This window comes from Ambystoma mexicanum, chromosome 13, assembly GCF_040938575.1.
Source record: "Ambystoma mexicanum isolate Mex_15411 chromosome 13, UKY_AmexF1_1, whole genome shotgun sequence".
NCBI lineage: Eukaryota > Metazoa > Chordata > Amphibia > Caudata > Ambystomatidae > Ambystoma > Ambystoma mexicanum.
The window spans coordinates 347564421-347579584 of record NC_090938.1 but is presented as its reverse complement, the minus strand read 5'-3'; the positions used below and the strand labels follow the sequence as shown (position 1 = coordinate 347579584).

Sequence of the window (15164 nt, the reverse complement as noted above, 5' to 3'; positions counted from 1 at the left end):
TATTTTGAATGCGTATATTTGGACTCAGTCGCACTCACCACTTTTTCGCAAGTCAGCATAGGTCGGCTGGTATGGTGAAGCTGTCCCCATGCACCCCTTGTCCACTTTGTTATGGGGAAACATGCATGCCCTTAAAGACAGTCAGTACTGGGAGACTTTGTTTCCCTTGGTGCTTTTCGAATGTTGCAACTTTCAGCAACATGTTGCAAGTGCACAATGTACATTATGGTACATTGCACTTGGGTCTTCCTTTCATTTTCAAAGGCCCTAGACACTCTGAAAGGATTTTGTAGAGGTGCGGATGTGCCTTGGACAGGGCTGGTGGCAGCTTATCTTTTCCTATATTTGTAACCCTTTCTTGCCATGCAAACCGTGTTTACTGCGTTTGGCACAGAAAGGTGGCCTGGCTCCAAAATGGCCATGCCACAAGATTCTTTGTCCTGTCCTTTGATCATCTTGCCCCATCACCTTCCCAGGTCGAATCGACCGGGTCAGTCCCTATTTGTGCATGCATTCTCCCGCAAGACTGCAAGCTTTTGCAGGCTTCTGCACGCCTTGTGTGTGTGCGCTTCCAGAATGTGGGTTGGACAGTTTGGTTCCAATACACATGCTGGGTGCCAGAGAGTCTGGTGTGCTGTGAATGACTCGGACCACTGTGGTCCGTGATTGGTCCACGTCTGGTTGCCTGGATGTGAGCAGATCTCCCATTGGGTCCTCTTCGTTTTGGCACAATGGAGATTCTGGATAAGAGAAGGCTCCAAACACCCATACCAGGTAGATCTCTTGAGTTCTTACTGAACCTAGGATCGGATCCAAGCATCCTGAAACAAAGAAGCCAAGTCGAGGAACCGCTGGTGACCCGCTGGAAGGTTTGGCACCCTGAGTTTTTAGTGAATGTATATTAATTGATTGATGATTGATAATTGGAATTTGTAAAAGTTTTATTACTGAGTACAAATAAATAAAATAAATAAAAAAATAAATACAGTTAAGAGTAGTAAAAGTAAAAAATTCCAAGCCTTTGTCCGTAATCCAAGGATTTATTTTTCTATTTCGAATACAACGAAGGACCAGACCATACAATCATGTGTTAAGCATGATCCTATGTTTTCCCAAGCTCTGTAGAAGTATAACGTCAAAATATAATTCCAGGCACCAGTCTTTGTTTAGCTCACACTAAGGGTGGATTGATTAATTCTCACTTGGATAGCTAAAGTGGTGAGCAGTGGCTAGTCCTACTTGTAAGGATCCTTACTTCAGGGGTCACAAATTCAAGTTGTAGGTTAGAAGCCAGCCATATATACATTAATATAGATTCTATGAATACACACAGCACACCACTTTTCACTCGCCAAGAGTCAAATATCACTAGCTAGTGGCGACTGCACATTGTGCGTCCTGCTTACATGTGGCCCTAGCATTCACTACTTTGGATCGCAAAATAAAAGTAAATTACTCCAGAATTAATGTGCGTTAATCAAAAGAAGACTGAGGCTTGGAATTTACTTTTGACTGTACTTCTACAGACAATGATAAACATGTAATGGTCTGATATTTGCTTATATTCTAAAAAGCAAAATAAGTCTTTATTGTATTGCCATCTAACCATAGCTCACCACATTGCTCTATTACCTCCGGGTTTGTAGCTCTCTGCAAGCGATTGTAACATAACGTAATCCTTTGTTAGGCATTTAGGTGTCTTTCTATTAATCTCAGAGCAGTGCAGATCTCCTGTTTCTGAATGTATTGTCAGTGATTGAGCCAGCTGGATGCCAAGACTACCCATCACGACTGTCGCTCACTGTTTATCTTCTTGACATGTGCATCCAATTTCGGGCTTTGCCCTGAATTAATCACCCATTGAAAATGTGCTAGTCCTCTCCACTGCCCCATTGTGTGGCCTCACCTGCAATTATTCTTGCCTCCCTCCTTCTAAGATACTGTCCTATGCCTGGCTATTTCTATATTAATGCTACGCAAACTTGCCAAAGGTGCAACATCTAATCCTTTGCTCCATGCCCCAGGTCTACTCACACTTTTCGTGTGAACTTATTCGGGCTCTGGTGGCATTGGGAATGTAAACTTAAGCCTGTTTTGGTATTTACATAGCACAGATCTAAACTGGACGGGCATCTGAGAGCCTCTCCTAGAAACAAAGTTCCAAAAACAGTGAGGTTGCTCTAGCATTAGGATACTTGAAGGGAATAATCATAGTATGATAGGCAGTACACATTGGTAGTGTCTTTGGGGGGATGGTAATGAGTCCGGATGTGGAAGGTGGTGAGAGTGGTTCACCGATTTGCAAGTATACACAATCTAAATATTTGGAAAACAACTGAAAGTCCTCTGCTCAGTTTTGAAGAGTGGGTAGGGGATGTTCTTATTCCATATTATGGCTGCGTAGAAAGACAATTCTGGCTTTCTACCTGTGTCTTTTGGATTTCCAGTTGCCTTTGTGGAATCTAAGGTGTTCCACATGCAACCAAAGGTGTAGAGTCTCTGTTGAACCATTCGTTTTTTATGTTTTAGTGTTTTGCCTAATGTGCCTCAGTTGACGCAGCAGGACCCTAAACCGAATCTAACCCTTTTTGTCTTCACAGGGCTTGTGGTTTTGCCTCTGCGATGGCTATATCACTCGGAAGCCACCTGATGCAATTGGTTTTAGTGCTGCTCCATCTCCTCCTCCTGCATGGTAGGTTTCACCACATCACAGAAGACATGAGATGTCTGTGCATCGTAACAGAGGTTCACATATCTTGTTGGACACAAATCTTTGTTCTTGAATTCTTTGCTGTTTTACACCTTTTTTACAGATCCATTACAGGCAACATTATTTGGAGTTCTTCAGGCCTTTAATTGTTACCAAATCACTAATCTGTACAAACCAACACAACAATTTGAGCCTTATATAAAGCTCAATTGTTCAGTTTTGTTTATATATTTTATTTGTATCGCGCTCAAAGGGTGGGCAAACAAGGGAGAACAAAAACAACAATCTTACTAGGGCCAGTGACATTGAGAACGGGCAAGTGCAGGGAATTCAAGGCAATTCAATTGTTCTGTAGCATAGAAAGTGTTCAGTTAAAAAGTAGATCTATTCTTAAGCATGGTGTCTTGCCGAGATATAGAAATATCAGTAAGAAATACTGCCAAAACACCTGTTCCCTGCCAAAATCCAGAAGTCAATCAGTATATTGGCTCCAATCCTATATAGAAGACCATTACCTTGTGCACAACACCGAGAGATTGTAGATTCTGCTTAACTGCACAATAGGCTTGTTTAACATCTAAATTCTGTTATTTCTACTTGGTAAGCCCAGAGGTGTTATTTGGGGGTTTCACTTGCAGCCCCAGTGCGTTTTCCAGCAAACGTGCTTGGTTTCAAACCAGTAGATGTCATACAGCAGATTTGCTTGCTTCTTTTTTTGTACAATATCCTCCTGCTGAAACAACCAGCAAGGAAGTGATTATAGGTGGGTATTATATCTCCTAGTGCATAAACCTTTTTATTCAGTGTTTCTTAAGAGCTACCATTTTTCATTCAACACATATGTATGTCTTGTGGCAGAGAAATAATGATCTTGAGTAGTATGCCAAACCTTAACATAAAACGTAATGTTCATGGCAATCCTTTTATGTATGTTAAATCGGGATTTTCGAGGCCAATATGGTTTTGATTAAGTGCGCAATTCATTAAAAACTTTAAAATGTATTATTTACTAGTAATTATTCAGAGGTGCCCTTATGGGAGGGTATACGGGGCATGTACCCCAGGCCCAACCCTGAGCTGGACTCCACCTGGTCTCCTATTGCAGAGAAGTCAGTGCACATATTTTCCAAATATAAATGGCAAATTTATTGATATTGTATAGTGTGCTGCTGAGGCTTGGAACCTGTCTGTCTCTTGATGCCCCCTACTTTATTTGATCAATTATTCCGGTAATGCATTCTGTGTTCGCTGAAGAATATGCAGTCTGTGCACAGACAATAGCACAAATGATGCATTGTTTTCTCCTTTCTCTGGGGTATACGCTCAGTACGTGCAATAACCGAAATTGAAATGCATGATAATATTGAATGCTACAATGGTTCAGACGATGGCTGTGTGTGTAAAGAACGTTTTGTAGCGATCTTTGTTCATATCCCAGATCACAGTACCAAATCCTGGCAAGGCACATTTCTCCTTTCCTCTCTGTGAGGTTGATAAACCAGGGTGTATATATAAGCGTCTCTTATCGAAATGATCATAGCCTCAGTATTATGCAGGCCTAGAGCGTGGTCCCTCGGAAAGTGGATTATAGAAACTGGGCAGTCATTGGCAATGGAGAGTGGTGGTTGGGAGAGGTGATCAGGTAGCGAAATTGAAGGCGGCGGAGCCAAGGTCTGGTGTCACTGCTAATTTCCTTGTCTTTCTTTTCATTTGGGCATTTTCGCATATGCTTGTGTATGCCTTCTGGCAGGCGAGCGGAACGCCGCTTTCTCTCTCAGCCGGTGCTCCACTCCGCCACCTTCTGCCTTTCTTCACCTCTCCGAGGGTGGGGTGGAGGCACACCCGGTGTCCGTTGCTCGATGGGGCGGCCGCCCCTCCCCAGCCACAGCTGCTTACTTTCGCCTGTGCCCGCGATGGCGGCATCTGCGTCTTCCTCTCCCCCGGCGGTCGTCTGAGGCTGCCCCCGAACTCTGCTGTCTGCTTCCGGGCTACTTCAGCTGCGCTTCAGCCCCAAATTGCTGCCGCCGTAACTGCGAAGGTAAGGAGGGGGGGGGGGGGTAAGGGTCGCAGCCACCACCAGCTTTCTCACGAAACAGGATGCCAACGTGCGATTCATTCGCTCGATTGGAATTGCTGTCACCCGCTCATCAGTCTTCCAACTGGGTGCACTTGGGATGCGCTCACCAGCCCACGATCTGTCCTCCATAACTCAGGTACTCCTCTCGGAACTCTCCCGTTGTTCATCTAGGCAGGAGGTCCAGTCTGTGCCACAAAACCGCTTCAAACTTCATTAATATTGCGCCTCACAATCCCATCTTTGCTCTGCCAATGCTCCAGATGCTCATGCATGCATGGGTCATTTTCTTTAGTAATTTAGGCGGTTTTGAAAGAGGATTGGGGCCTCGAGATGGAAAGGGATCACAGAGCTTACCAAGGAGCCATCTGTCCGCGTCCTCGGCTGGCCACGCCCCCTCATTTGGGCATTTTAAGTAGAAAAAATCCTATGGAGAGGAGAACCAACCAAATGGCAAGGGCTATGTCAAGATTATTTTAAAATCTGCTTGTTGACACACAACATGGTTTGCTCCTTTTTGTTTCTACAATTTCACATGATGACATTCACTTAATGAATAATGTCTGCGAGATATCGGCAAATGACTGCAAGCAGGTGAACTTAACCTAACATTCCTTTGCTGAGTGTGTTTAAACATTGAAATGACACTACTAAAATCCAGATGGGACCTTTTTTTAGGCTCACATTAAGTAGCATTCTGAAACTTGTAGTCTTCCATTTGTGATGGGGGGAAAATAAATTTGCAATCCTCATTTTCCATAATGTTTCTATACAGGTTTGTATTTAAATATTGTCACCTATACAGGTTTCTTTAACTATTGTCATGCTGGTTTATCTAGTTATTTGTTTAGTTTCTATGTGAGGTCTACATACTACATAAGAGTGTCATCTAAGGAAAGTCAAAATTGAGAATGTGCACGTCGCTGTATAACCAGAACTGAGTAACAATATGGTCAAGTGCAGAAATGGCAAATTGGGCACAAATCACAGCTTCACCACTTCACCAAAGTGTGGTATGTTGGGCAACTCATTTAATTGCATAGTGCGCGAGTGGTAACATTGTCAGTGTCTAACTATTTAAAAATTGTCAGCCTTTAAATGTAAATTACTTCTCAGGGCACCCTCTTCAATACACCCTCACTCATGGTTTAACTGTCTGTAGTGTGCCTTCATATATGGTAAACGTGACTACTGGGGATATTTCACCCGACAAAATCTTTTGCTTCTTGGCACACCAATTGGAAAACCACTTGAGCCCATGGCCCTTTTCTAATCTGTCTATGATCAAATATGTAGCCCTTCCTGGTAACCTATAATCTGTATCCTATGTGTTCTAGTATTTGTGCCTTCTGTGTTGATTCCAGCCTGCCGTTGAATCCGTGCTTGAGCACCTGTGCATTAGACAAGGTTGCTAATCTTGTGTCCTGCATCGATGATTGGTCTGTGGCCTTTCACCATAGTTTCTAACCCCGGTCTTCTGTTTTTAAAGGTTGTGTACCTTTCTCATGGCCCCCAATCTGGGTCCTGTATCCACGCTAGAGGACAAGCTCCTTCTTGTGGCTTCTTAACTCAAAGCACAAACTCTGGCGAATTTACCTTCCTTGTGATGTTTAATCTTAGTTCTGAGGTATGTGTGCCCTTTTCATACAGCTGCTGATCTGTGTCCTTCCTCTATGCCACAACCCCCGTATATCTTCTTCCTGGCTGCTATTGTCAAAATGTGTTCTGTACCTAGGATGGACCCTCAATGTTGACAATTAATGTTGCAATGAATAGGCCACTTGTTATTGTGATTCCAACATGGATGAAAGGGTTAAGTGGACCTCAAGAGAGTATCTGTGCTTATCTTAATCACTGACAGTGCATCATATCAAGCTATGGGCTCTGATTGTGCTGCAGAGGCTGAACCCAACTTGATATTCTCAGGGCCCTTCGTTTTTTGGTTCAGAGGGCTCCCAAAGTTGTCTGTGCCCAGGTTCCAAAATTCCTTAACATGGCCCTGATTATTTAAGCCTCTTCTAATTATGTGGCACCACATCTGAAGTGCCCCTTTAAAATTTCTGAGCTCACTCACAATGACAAAGGTATTTTACTCATTGGCACCGTTTGAAGTGGTTGTGTTGAGGTGGAAGGGGAAGGGTTAAGTATCGGGATGGGGCTAAAGTTCCTGTTTGCTACTTCTAAGTTTTGTGTGGATTATCACCCATTGAGGAGCAAGGAAGTGAGGTGTTGGGTGCTTCTACCTTGTGACCAGCTGGCAGATGTCTTAATATTTATTTCTTTTTAAATTAATTTGTGTTGTGGTTTACAATCAAACCTTTGCACAATTATAAAACATACAACAATTTGATTGGAGAAAAAGAAAAACATTAGAAAATATTAAGTCAATTAAATGTATAAAATATGTCCTTCATTAAAATAAGACGTATATGTGTGTGTCTGTAATTAAAGGTGCTGATTTATAATTCTAAAATGTCAGTTAGAAAACACTGCAATGGATACGCTTAGGGCTTCCCCACTAATATTGTGCCATTTCTCTTCCTTTGACATGTAGCTAAAACACCCCAAGAATCTTTCCGCACGCTTAGGTTGGAGAGATTGGCAGTTCATTATCAGATGTTCTAAGGGTCCTGGCTCAGTGGAATCTCCACAAAATCTGCACATACTCTGCAAGCATGATGATTTATTTCTTGAACTGGTAATTTAATGCGTGGGGAGGAGATTCACACGTAATGTTAAGAAAATGGTTCTCCAACCTCTATTGAGAAATGTCCTCAAATAGAGAGGCAGGTCTCCCAGAGCTTTCTCAATGACAAGTTAAACGAAACAATTTATATTTGAGATTCTCTGCACCAGTATTAATCCAAACCATTCGTGTTAATGTTTTTTTTTCCAACTCTTAGGGGGAAACCCACAAACTCCTTTTTGTTAATATCTAGCCTGTTTAAAAGATTGTTCCTCCAGTTATACACAACACAGGTGTTTTTCTTATAGCTCAGATAGTTGGGTGAAACGAGAGTCAGAAAGAGGATTAGCCACCTTGTGGAAAGTGTATTCCAGTTAATATAAGCCTTTAGGGATGTCCAGCCTAGTTCATAACGTAAGGCTTGAATAGGAACTCTGTTGGGCATGTTGGAAGTATATTTACTTCTGATGCCTGTTAACCTGCTTAGAATCACATGCTGTGCATATGGTCCGACATCCAGTGGTAACCGCAGAGTATTGCATCTTGTCTTTAGAGGATCGAAAGGGGACGTTGGCATAGGCGTGTCTGTAACACTATCCCTAATGTGACGTGTATTGTACCCAAAATCCCTCTCGCGCCGAGGTCCCACAGTTTGTTCTTTCCGCCCAGATTACTGGTCGCCCTAATGCGTAGCTCTTACATAGAGTTAGCGTTATTGTCATAATTATCGACTTTGTCGTTATTCCTGTTAAGTCACTTTGCCAGTTGAATCCTGTGAAACAGCGCCAAAGACTGCTGCAGACTTTTTCTGCCTGTTGATCCGGGCGGCTGCTCCGTTCACGTGGCTGGGCCTTCTGGCCGGCCTATACAGTAGGGAGAGTGGGGTCGGGGTAGCCATATTCTTTACAAGTATGCCTTTCCTCTTTCACCCTCTCTGCTCCTTGGGTTTTGTCATTGCTGTACCTGTCTTTCTCTATGGAAAAGACGCCCTCGTGTAGGGCCAAATATCAGTGAAAAGACGAGCACTCTCGTGCAACAATTGTCTTCCCCTTGACCACAACAAAGCGGGTTGTGCGGCCTGTAAACTCCTGCGCTCTAAGATGCTTAAGGAGCGCAGCTGTGATTGGGGGAGGGGGTGGGTACTAGCGATGACAAGGCCTCCGTGTCAGAAGCCATTGACCTAACGGCGGACAGCTCTCGGTCCGTGACGCCTGACCCCGACCCCGACCCCACCAGGCCTGACGCGAGTCACGCTATGGGGAAAACACCCGGCGACAGGGGCGCACACGATCAGAACACCAAAACCACAACCCAAGGTTCCGCTTCGGCGGCACTGTCGATGAGTACCAAAGTGCCAATGGAACCGTCAAAGTTTGACGGGATACTCCTATAGGCATGATCGGCAGCCTTTTCCGCAACCGCAGCCGCGGCCTGCGACTGGGCAATCCAAAGTAAAGGGCGCTAACACTAAACATGCAGCCGTCAAGGCGCTCCAGGAGGACGCGCAGACGCCACTAAGGCCCTCGTTACACCGAAATCCACTGCTCAGCCTCCAGTTCACCCGGTGGCGCCGAAATCCACTGCTCAGTCTCCGGTTCAGCCGGTAGATCGCCCAGATTCACCGGAATGGTCGACGCAGGTGACGAAGCACAAAGAACGGCGTAGAGACGTGCCGAAAGACACGCCACATCGCCCCGATCCCTGCAAGGACTACGTTGAGAGTCCTGTGCCTTTGTCAGGTACATTAGGGGGCAAATCCCGATGTCACAGGGAAGAAGAAAACCCTTTCCTCCCCTGGATCCCTCTGGTTCATCCTCATGGACCAGGGAGAAATTTGAGGGATGTATGGACAGATTAGAAAAATGTCTCCTATTTTGAGGAGCTTGCTCGCAAAAGACCTTGAAGACCTTCCTTCTATGTCTGTATCCAAGTTTCAAAGGACCTTGGAAGATCCACATGAGGAGTATACCCGTGTCCTCACAGATAATGATGTTATGGACACATATGATCAGGATGAGGATGCCACCTATCTGGAAAACTACAATGTGGATGACCATGCAGATCTTATGGACAATTGGGAAGACCGCCGTCGGGTTGATGCTCAGTCTTGGACGTCCCGTACTCCCACCCAGGACCTTGATGCCCTGTGCATGGATTCCCCCCCTCCACTCCGGGCCGCCAAGCCTCCCCAGTGGACGATCTAATGGCGTTTAAAGCCATCTTGAAGGCGGCTGACAATTTTCAGATCACCACTCAAGAAGCTTTACCAGATTCTGATTTCGTGGAGGATATACTCAAAGAAAAACCTCCTGCCAGCCAGGCCATCCCTTTGTTGAACTCTATCAAGAGGAGATTGGCATCTTCCTTGTTGACGCCCGCCCAAACAAGGGCGATGAACCCTAGGGTGGAGAAGTTGTTTCGTCCTTCTCCGACCAACCCTGCTTACATCAAGCGACATGCCACTCCAGATTCTTTAGTGGTCACCACTACTATAAAACGGGCTGGTGTTCCCCTGTCTACAGGAGTGGCACCACCCGATATGGTGTCTGAGAGACTATATGCACTGGGAAAGAGGGTCACAACTGCTGCTGCGTTTTCAACCCGAATAGCCAATAACACCATGCTATTGGCCAGCTATGTGTTCTAGTGGAACCTTCTGCAAGAAGGGCTTCAGGAAGTGCCAGAACCTACACAGACCATGTTGCTCGCCATAGTTTCGGAAGGCAAGCAAGTCAACCAGAATGTGCTCAAAAACACTATGGATGCTGCAGAGACAGCGGTAAGAACCCTGGCACAAGGTACCTTGCTCAAGCGACATGCATGGCTGAGGAACTTCGGTTTCAAGCCGGAGACCAAAGCAGCCCTGATAAACCCGTTCAGGAGACCAACCTGTTTGGCAAGGCAGTGGACGATGCACTTGACACAGCCAAGAAAGAACATGAGACACCCGAGTCCCTTCAACAGATTACCCAGAAACCCTCTCCTCAGAGAGGAAGCGGCTCCCGCTGGTCCTTTCGTGGGCAATCTCGTTTTCCCCAGAACTAGTATAATGCAGGAAACAACTGGAATTCGGGACAAGGGTCTAATACCGCCAACACTTATCCACCCAGAGGACCGCAGCGTGGGAAAGGTAGAGGACGAGGTTCTAACCCCAGAGGCGATCTGGCCTGTGGTCAGAAATGACCTTCGGATCCAGGTCCCCTCCCATGCCACCCCTGTCGGGGGGTGTATGACATCTTTCCTTACTGCATGGGAGAGGCTAACAGATCAGTGGGTACTCAAGACGGTCGCCCGCGGGTACTGCATAGAATTTTCCCGACCACCCCAATTCAGAGCGCCAAAATCAAGACGCCTGACGCCGGACCACCTGCGGATTGTACTGCAAGAGGTGGAGACCCTTCTAGGAAAGGGTGCCATAAAAATCGTCCCTATTCTACAGGTAAACAAGGGTATTTATTCAGTGTTCCTCCATGTACCCAAAAAGCATCTCACCATGCGTCCTGTGCTAGACTTGCGCCAAGCAAAAAGTTTGTCAAACCTCAAAAGTTTCGTATGGTCTCTTTACAGGAAGTAATCCCGCTCTTGAAACAGGGGGATTACATGGCAACACTGGACATGAAAGATGCATACTTTCATATTTCAATGTTGCCAGCACACAGAAAATACGTAAGGTTCATGATAGAGGACAAGCACTATCAGTTCAGGGTACTCCCCTTTGGCATTGCCTCTGCACCAAGGGTGTTTACAAAGGTACTGGCAGTAGCAGCAGCACACTTGCGCAGACTATCCGCCCCGGTTTACCCTTACCTCGACGGCTGGCTCATAACAGGGTCTTGCGAAACATGCCTATTGAACACGCAGAAGACAATGGACCTCTTATTAAGTCTGTGATTCTCCATCAACGAGAAGAAATCTAGCCTAGACCCCAGCCAAGTCAAACAGTTTCTAGGGGCTCTAATTCGGACGAAAGACGGACTTGTCTTCTCTTCCAAAGAAAGAGTTCAAAACTGCTGTTACAGATCCCTCGGTATGTAGCCAGTAGGAAAGTGACGGTACGCAAAGCCATGCGACTGTTGGGAATGATGGCGTCCTGCATTTACTTAGTTCCTCACGTGCGTCTGCGCATGTGTCCCATGCAAGAGAGACTCAACGGCAAGTGGTGTCAGGCCAGCGGACAATAGGAAGATATGGTAGTTGTCTTGCCAGCCCTCGTTCGCTCTCTGCAGTGGTGGTCGAGGGAAAACCTCTTGAAGGGGAGGACCTTCACCACCCCCGCAGTAGAAGCCACTCACACGACCGACTCATCTCTCACGGGGTGAGAGGGCTCACCTGCTTCAGCAGACTGCGCACGGCGTGTGGTCCCCACAAGTAGCGTCCAACCACATGAATCTGTTGGAGCTATTGGTGGTATTCAAAGCACTGAAATCTTTCCAGACAGTTACAGGGAAGACGGTCCTGATCTTGACAGACAGCACCACCGCCATGTACTACCTGGACAAACAAGGGGGCACACACTCTCCAGGGCTATCCAAGCTGTCCCAAAACATTTGGATATGGGGTCTCAAACACAGGATGTTCCTGTTGTGCCAACACATTCCAGAGGCACTCAATCTTCTGGCAGCTGTGCTCAGCAGAGATTTCCCACTGCCAGTAGAGTACGAATGGAGACTACACGAAGACATCATCTCCAACGTTTTCGCAGAATGGCGCTTCCCAGAGATCGACTTGTTCGCAACTCTGGAGAGCGCTCAATGCCAAGATTACACCTCCAGGTACCCACAGAACCGCACCATTGGGAGCGGTCTCTGGATAGCATGGTCAAGGAAATGGGTTTACGCTGCCCCTCACCCCCGACTCCCTTTCTCAACAAACATTGCACAAGATGCACCAGGAACCAGTCAGCATGATATTGGTGGCCCCCATGTGGGCCCGCCATCCCTGGTTCTCTCATCTGATGGAGATGTCCCTCTCCCCTCCTATGAAACTGCCCTGCCCGTACAACATGTTCTTTCAAGACAGGGGAGAAACACTGCACCCATGCCCACAAACCCTGAACTTAGTGGCCTGGCTCCTGAGGTCATAGAGTTCGGACACCTTCAACTCCCTCAGAGATGTATGGACATACCCAGGGAAGCGAGGAAACCCAACACCCGATATTGCTATTCCAGTAAATGAAAACGCTTCGTTATCTGGTGTAATGACAAGGGTGTCAATCCCATTGACTGCTCTCCTACTCACATTGTTTTGTACCTGACTCACTTACTAGATTCAGGCCTGGTTTTTAATTCCCTGAAGGGTTACTTAGCTGCTCTCTCTGCCTACACTACGTCGCAACAAAAGATGTTATGGTGGAAAATACCAGTTACCAAGGCTTTCATTTAAGGGGTTAAGAGGATTTATCCCCCCATTTCAAACCCAGCTCCCGGATGGGTCTTAATTGTGGTTTTGACTAGACTCATGGGGTCTCCCTTTGAGCCTATGCACCAGACAAGTCTTAACGACCTTACCTATAAGACAGCCTTCCTAGTAGCTATCACTTCTATAAGAAGAGTTGGTGAACTATAGGCTCTCTCAGTACTAGACCCCTTTGTTACTGTTCAGCGATGGTGGTTCTGCGCACTCACCCTCGATTTGTGCCTAAATTTATTTCCAAGTTCCACGTGAACCAGTCAATAGAACTGCCCACTTTCTTCCAGAACCCCACTAACATGTCCGAAAGAAGCCTACACACGTTAGATGAGCGCAGGGCAGTCATGTTTTACCTGGAAAGAACTAAACCACTGAGAAAGACAAACCAATTTTCCGTTTCATTGGCAGCTGGCAGAGAAGGGGATCCTGTCTCTAAGTCAGCAATCTCAAGGTGGATAGTCAAATGCATCACACTTTGTTACACTCTTGCTAAGAGAGAACTAACCTTCAAACCTAGAGCACATTCTACTCGAGGCACTGGGGCTTCCATAGCATTCATTGCAAATGTTCCCCTAGAGTCCATTTGCAAAGCGGAAAATCTGGAGTTCTGTACACACCTTTACAAAATACTATTGCCTAGACACTCATTCTAGGTCTGATTCTCAGGTGGGACAAGCAGTACTAAGACATCTTTTCACTACTGTTCCTTTTCACAACCCACCTCCAACTCCGGGTACTGCTCGCTGGTCTATGCACAGCATGTGATTCTAAGCAGATTAACAAGCATCAGAAGACATGCATTACTCACTGTAATAGCATTTATGATGATTGTACCTGCTTAGATTCACATGCGCCCACCCTTCCTCCCGCTCGGGTGGACGGAACATAGATGTCTTACTACTTTCTCTCTTTTATGTACTCACTCACGATAGTCCTTGGGCTCCCTCATGGCCGAAAAAATACAATCGGAGGGACCTCTGCGCGTGAGGGATTTTGGGTACACTACACGTCACGTTAGGCATAGTGTTGCAGACACGCCTATGCCGGCATCCCCTTTAGATCCTCGAAAGACAAGATGCAATACTCTGCGGTTACCACTGTATGTCGGACCATATGCACAGCATGTGAATCTAAGCAGTTACAATCATCAGAAATGCTTTTACCGTGAGTAATGCATGTCATATATTGCCTTCCACCGTCAATTTTGGCTGGTCTTGTTTTGCTGCCAAATGGTGAGACATGGGACAATTTTGCTTTTATTAAAGCAGACAAGAGGTAAAATGGAGAATGTCCCATATTCAATTTTCCTCATTTGAGAAGCGAGAATTAAAGATTTAGTGTGCTTTTTGGGCTGACTGTGAATTGATGATTTGTTCATAACAACCAAGTATTTCCGATTTTCTACAACTTTAATTGTTTTGTTATTGATGTGCCAATTGAATCTGACTCTTTTGGGCTTGTCCTTCCCTGTGGTGAACATCAATATTTTAGTTTTTGCAGTATTTATTAAGTCGTTATCAGACATATTTTAAAATAAGGAAGTTAGATTGTTTTGTAATCCTATGGGGTTTGTCTAGTAGTACTACCTCATCCGCAAAAACTAAATGCTGGGTTTGGAATGGTCCCACTTTCCTAGGGTAATAATTGCGAAGAAGTAAAACCCTTTCCAAATCCGCTGAATAAAGATGCAAAGAATCGGTGCGATTATGCAGCCCCGGTGCAACCAGCCATTGGTTGTAATGGGTTCCGACAAGTCTGTAGTGTAAACGTTTCCTTATTTCAGTGTCTTCATGTAGCTTAACCAAAATGTTCACTATAAAAGGCAGACAGCAAATAGTTTATCCCACAATGGGGCTCTATTTACACCGTCAAAGGCCTTAGAAAAATCAATTAAGGCCACAAATGTATGGTTTTTTGACAGAGCGAGCCTGTTGTAGAGGTGTCAATCCGAGGTATAAAGCCTGACTGGTACAAATAGCCAATTTATTCAGATTTTCTAAAATTGCAGTCAAGATTTTGCTCATGCTATCTGAAAGGACAATAGGCCTGTAATTGATTTGGTAGGTATCTATTTCCCTTCTTGAAAATTGGGATAATAATTAAAGTTTTCCAGGATTTAGGATATGAGTGAGTTTTTAAAATGGAAGAGCATAAAGCAAACCAAGTTTTAGACCATAAAATGGGCTCCTGCTTCAATGTCATAGGAATCTCATCCAGACCCAGGGCACCAGAGGCCTTTGCCCTATCATCAAAGAGTAGCAGAGACTCAGTTAAATGGCCGAAGA

The 15164-nt window shown here is 45.4% G+C and overlaps 1 protein-coding gene across 2 annotated transcripts in view; it reads left to right on the top strand.

The window, feature by feature from the left end:
* LRP10 (LDL receptor related protein 10) overlaps positions 1–15164 on the top strand; it is a 568013-nt gene that overhangs the window by 139711 nt on the left and 413138 nt on the right. For both annotated transcript variants that reach the window (XM_069633857.1, XM_069633858.1), the window contains one exon: positions 2601–2692. In XM_069633857.1, coding sequence (XP_069489958.1) covers positions 2623–2692 — 70 coding nt within the window. In that variant the 5' untranslated portion in view covers positions 2601–2622. The remainder of the gene's footprint in view (positions 1–2600; positions 2693–15164) is intronic.